Below are 5,595 nucleotides of genomic sequence, written 5' to 3'. Positions count from 1 at the left end.
TCGAATAATTCGATATTAAAAAGATTAAAAAGACGATGTTAAACGATTAAAAAGATAACTTCACAAATAGTATTCGAAATTTAAGTATTAGTAAAACGTAGATAACTGATCGCATCATTAAACATTTCGTCAGATTTTTAAATTTTAATGTAACTTGATCCCGGTTGCCGAGAACTAAATATAACTAAATTACGAATAATTAAACACTAAAATCTATAGGCAGTGATGACAATCTATGTTGTTCTATCAAAGTAATTATGAAACGTTCGAATCTAATCACGGCTACGATTCGAATATATTTAGAGATAACGTTTAGGATTCTTAAAAATTAACAAAGAGTTCGAATCTATTTCTTCTGACTTTGAATGTACTTGAAAATATTGCTTCCTTTTTTTAATAATATTTATGAATCTTTCGAAATATAATCGCATCCCTGTTTTTTTCCTATACACATATATTATCCTGAAAATAACGAGATCCTTCTTAAAAAGAAAAAATTTAACAATGCAGGAGCTAATATCGGATGTTACACGCCGTGAGTCACCATAGTGATTTCAATCGTAGTTTTCGTCCACTTTTTGTATCGTATTTTATAAAATTAAACGAAAATCTATAATAAAATTAAACAACATCACTAACGCTCGAGATTCCTTTTCTTCCGAGATTACTTAAAATATATAATAAAAGTTACAAAATATTGCTCGTACTCGGTCATTTTTCAAATGGAAGTATACAAATGATAAATAGATCAAACCAATAAAAAAGTTAACAACCGATGATCGTGAGTTGTTTTTATGTGATATGAATGACTTCATTTGTAATATATATTTTTTACTATTTATCGTATTTAAGAATATATATTTTAAAGATGTTCTTATTTAAATATTTCGACAGTTTTGCATAAAATGCAAACATGTTTTTTTTCTTTCTTCATTTTTTGTTATCATTGCCAACTATTTTCATATGATGTTTATTTTCTATGTTTTTAAGCTTCGTTGAATACATTAGAATTTGAAACTTGTTATAATCACTAATCTCTTTTTTACGATTTAATATAATGAGCTATTTCTTTCAGACTTATGTAAACGGAGTAACACTATAAAAGAAGGTGATGAATTAATCATTTGAAAATAGAGGGGATACCGTTTTATCTTATCTTAATAGTTCAGTATAAAAGTGAACTTCGTTCGAGCAACATCTAAATTTGAAGCAAGAAGAATTAAAAAATATCTGTTTTAAATCTTCATAAGTTTCTTAAAAGTGAATCAATTTAATTCTGTAATATGGAAAATAATTCTGAAAGTAAGTAAAAATTATATAGTTATGCATTTAAAAAAATCTTAATTATAGGATATTTTATAAAATTTTAGATACACTATTTTCTGAAAATTCAAATATAGAATTACATGGAAATTTTTAAAAATGTAAAAATATTAATGAATTATTCTGAAAGAAACAATTCAGATATTTCATTAATAATGTAATTTAATAAAATCAACAAAAATTGAGAGCTCTGCACGATAAATATTGTATAAATAAGTTTTTCTATAATTTTTGAAATATTAACACATTGGCGTCTTTTGAAATTAGACACGTGTTGATCTTGCGTCATTACTTTCAAATATGTTGATTGTATGTATGATCTATACTGTTTTTTTAATTCGTTGAATATATTTTGTGATGTTTACGAAGAGAAGCAGACCGATTTATAGCATTTTATAAATTTATTTTAACACAGATACGTAAAAATTACATTCGAATAAAAAATCTTAATGATATGCATCATCTGACGTTAATGTCAAGACGGGTGAATTATGAAAAGTTATCAAGTGAAATCATTGAGTTTGTAATGAGCCAATCGAAAATATTTCTTCCTGATTTAATATGACCCAGGAAGAACTACAAGATGATAATAGTAAATTTTTTCTTTCGGACATTTCACGATCCCCTTTTGTCTTTTATGTATAAACTTTTAATTTTCTTACACTTACTTTGACTTTACACTTAATTTTGAATATTGAGAGAAAAATCGACGAGTGTCATAATAAATATATTTTTCCTATCCGTATATAAGAATTATTAAAAGAAAATCCTACTTGAAAGAATTATATTTTTATCACATATTACTATGTTTTCGGAGTTGATGACGGATTATTGGTATTGTATAATTTAATGGTAAAAATATCTTTAAATGCAATACAAATGTCGTCTATAGAGTCGTATTTGAAATGGCATCACGTGCAAAAAATCAAAAAACTGCACTTTCGAAAATATTCTTATATTGCACAAAACTATGACAGTACATGAAAGGAACATTAATAATTGGAAAATATTAAATAGTTCATTGCAAACGCTTTGTTTTGATCTATGTACATAGATATACACTGACTTTAGAAAAACTATCTACTTAATTCAGAAAACTACGTAAACTTCTTTTCCTTCCCATCATTCGTTATCAATTTTCATCATTCAAAATGTCCGAACGTGTAAATAATATTTATCGATCTTGATTGTTATTCATCTAATCGATTAATAAACTTAGGAGCATTCTTTCTTTTATTATTTGTTATTGTTTATAATTTAAAAATTAACAAAAATGATTTGACTGCATGAGAAAGTTCGGTAAAAATGGGTTGGAATGTATAGTGGTCCGACTTCGGGAAAGACAATTATTTTAGAAACATTTCGTTCATTACCATTAAGGGAGAATTAAAAAAAGATATAGATAGTTACTTCTATTATGTTTCTACAAATTATAAATAAAAAACGAATAATTACTAATTTAAAGATCAGGATATATCAAAGAAAAGAAACAATTTCACAAATAACAAAAATAGTTCTCAACGCCTAACTTAAAATTAACAATAAATAGTGATTCCATAGTTTCATGGTGGTATTCTGAAGTAGTTGTCTCACCAATAGTTTGCAGTATTTATATAACAGAATAAGATATAGGATTCGGAAATAAGGATTGACGAATCTAATTTTGGTCACTTTTCTTCACCTATCTGTTTTATTTCTTTATAAATAGGTATAAAAATTATATATATATGTATATATATATATATATATATATACATATATATTATATATATATATAGACATACATACACAGACACACACACACACACACACACACACACACATATTATAAATATATTTCACAATACAAACATTGTACAATTGTACATTGAACGGACATTGCACAACATTGTACAAAATGAACGAACATCATTATCGATTTTCACTCGCTCTAATAAAATTCATTAATTTACTTATATAATTATGAAGCAAATCAAATGGTTATTTTTTATTGAAAATTACTTCTGTCATCTTGTGGCAAATAAAGAAAAAAATTAAGATTGATAGCATAGCAATGAACGTTATTAATAAACAAGGTCGTTAATGTAAAGTGGAAAATGTAAATTACAAATTCCAACGTATCTTTGATTCTGTAAGCCATAATCAATATGATTTGTATTATTTTGCATATTCATATTTCGAAAAAGTTTGACACATACGGATATATAGAGTTACTTATAACGATTTTGTAATAATATTTTCTATTTCCACGCAATCTGTTTATATAATAAGCATATATAATAGATGCCACAAATACCTTTTTATAACCACAACTTTTATAATCTTAATCGCTTGTCGCTTAAATATAAAAATAGAGAGAGCCGACATTGCACATTAAAAAATGTGTGATTAATATTTATGGATTCCGTTTTAATATTTATAGTTATCTTATCTCCATCGTTAAATGAATATTTGTAAAGTAGTACAATTATTAGTCTAATTCTAGAAATAGATGAAAGAACTTCTAGAAATAAAAAAAGAAAGAAACGTTTAAAACTAACGAGTAAAATATAAGAATAGAGTATTTATTTAGATATGTATTTGCATTTACAATCTAATTCGAAAAAATAGCTATGATGGACACAAAAAAATGGACGAGAAATGATCATTGAGGATAGTGCTTTGATAAGTAGAACACCAACTGAATATGCGTTTACAGATATGGAATCGTCCATTGAAAACGTGAAAAAACCCACGCCTATTCAGAATTTCTATAATGGTCAGAGTATTTTCATTACTGGTGGAACAGGATTTATCGGCAAATTATTAATAGAAAAATTGTTAAGAGGATGTCCAGATATCATCTGCATTTACGTTATGATACGTCCCAAGAAAGAAAAAAATCTATCCCAACGAATGAAAGAACTTATCGAAGATTCAGTGAGTTGTTTATTTTGATCGATTTTTATACTTATTATAAATATTGACATTTTATAATTTCATGTCTGATTATAACTGGAATTATTGAATAATATAATACTGTTTCAATTGAATAATATAATCGGGATATAAGATAAAGAAAATTGATAAATGAGTTACCGACTTAATAGACGTTGAATGTGCAAGAAGTAGCAAAAAATCGTATTTCTAGAAATATGTATAAGTATTTAGTGCATGCGAGGAAGGAAAGATTTACATCGATTTCCAGTTATTTTCCACATTGAAGAAGACGCAGCCAACATTTGAAAATCGTTTAGTCGCCATCAAGGGAGATTGTAGCTTGCCAAATCTCGGTATCTCGAAAACTGATAGAACTACACTTATACACGAAGTATCCATTATTTTTAATGTTGCCGCAACTGTGAGATTTAATGAAAAACTAAAATCGGCTGTAATTACTAACATCCAAAGTCTAAATGATCTAATCAATTTATCCAAAGAAATGCCGAAACTGAAGGTACTATATTCATCCTGTGTATAAATAAGGACTATAATAAATTAATCGACCTTAATAAATGTCCGTTATTTTTAATATTATTTTTAATAATCCAGAGTTTCGTCCACGTATCTACGGCATTTGCAAATTGTATTCACGATCTGATCGAGGAAAAATTTTATGATCCGCCGATGGATGCAGACCAAATATTCGATTTGACAAACTATATGGATGAAAAATTGCTTGACGACACTACATCGCAGTACGTTTATATTTCCAAATATTAATCTTATGATAATTTCATATTTATTTATACAAAATATTACCAGAATAGAATATTAAGGTTAATTAATAATACACTGACACAATTATTTTATTTTAGATTAATTGGAACGTATCCGAATATCTATGTGTTCACGAAATCAATTGCAGAGAGTGTGGTAAGAAAGCATGTGGATTCGATGCCGATTGGTATCTTCCGTCCTGCAATTGGTTGGTAGTAATGTAATACTTAAACAATAAATAATGCATATGAATTGAGGAATGGAAATGTTTGAATATTTTTAGTAATATCAACGTATCAAGAACCTATTCCAGGTTGGATTGATAATACTTATGGACCAATAGGAATTACAGCAGGCGTACTAATGGGATTGATGCGAACTCATTATTGCGATAGAACGGTAAAAGCAAATTTCGTTCCCGCAGATCTGACAGTCAATGGTCTAATAGTTAGTGCCTGGGACATTGCAAATAATCGAAGGTAGTATCAAATAATCTCGTTTACTTAAGATAATATTTTCGCGAACAAATCAAGCAAAGATTTCAGAAAAAATTAAATTAACCGTATTCAATAG

The 5,595-nt window shown here is 27.2% G+C and overlaps 1 protein-coding gene across 1 annotated transcript in view; it reads left to right on the top strand.

Moving 5' to 3' along the window:
- The first annotated feature begins 1,149 nt into the window (after positions 1-1,149).
- LOC122637291 (fatty acyl-CoA reductase wat-like) overlaps positions 1,150-5,595 on the top strand; it is a 5,522-nt gene continuing 1,076 nt past the window's right edge. The window contains exons 1-7 of the mRNA XM_043829300.1: positions 1,150-1,302; positions 4,022-4,242; positions 4,511-4,599; positions 4,702-4,759; positions 4,855-5,000; positions 5,121-5,230; positions 5,306-5,501. Coding sequence (XP_043685235.1) covers positions 1,284-1,302; positions 4,022-4,242; positions 4,511-4,599; positions 4,702-4,759; positions 4,855-5,000; positions 5,121-5,230; positions 5,306-5,501 — 839 coding nt within the window. The 5' untranslated portion in view covers positions 1,150-1,283. The remainder of the gene's footprint in view (positions 1,303-4,021; positions 4,243-4,510; positions 4,600-4,701; positions 4,760-4,854; positions 5,001-5,120; positions 5,231-5,305; positions 5,502-5,595) is intronic.

Source organism: Vespula pensylvanica, chromosome 25 (genome assembly GCF_014466175.1).
Source record: "Vespula pensylvanica isolate Volc-1 chromosome 25, ASM1446617v1, whole genome shotgun sequence".
Taxonomy (NCBI): domain Eukaryota; kingdom Metazoa; phylum Arthropoda; class Insecta; order Hymenoptera; family Vespidae; genus Vespula; species Vespula pensylvanica.
Note: the sequence above shows the minus strand (reverse complement) of the source record. Positions and strands in the feature narration are given on the sequence as shown.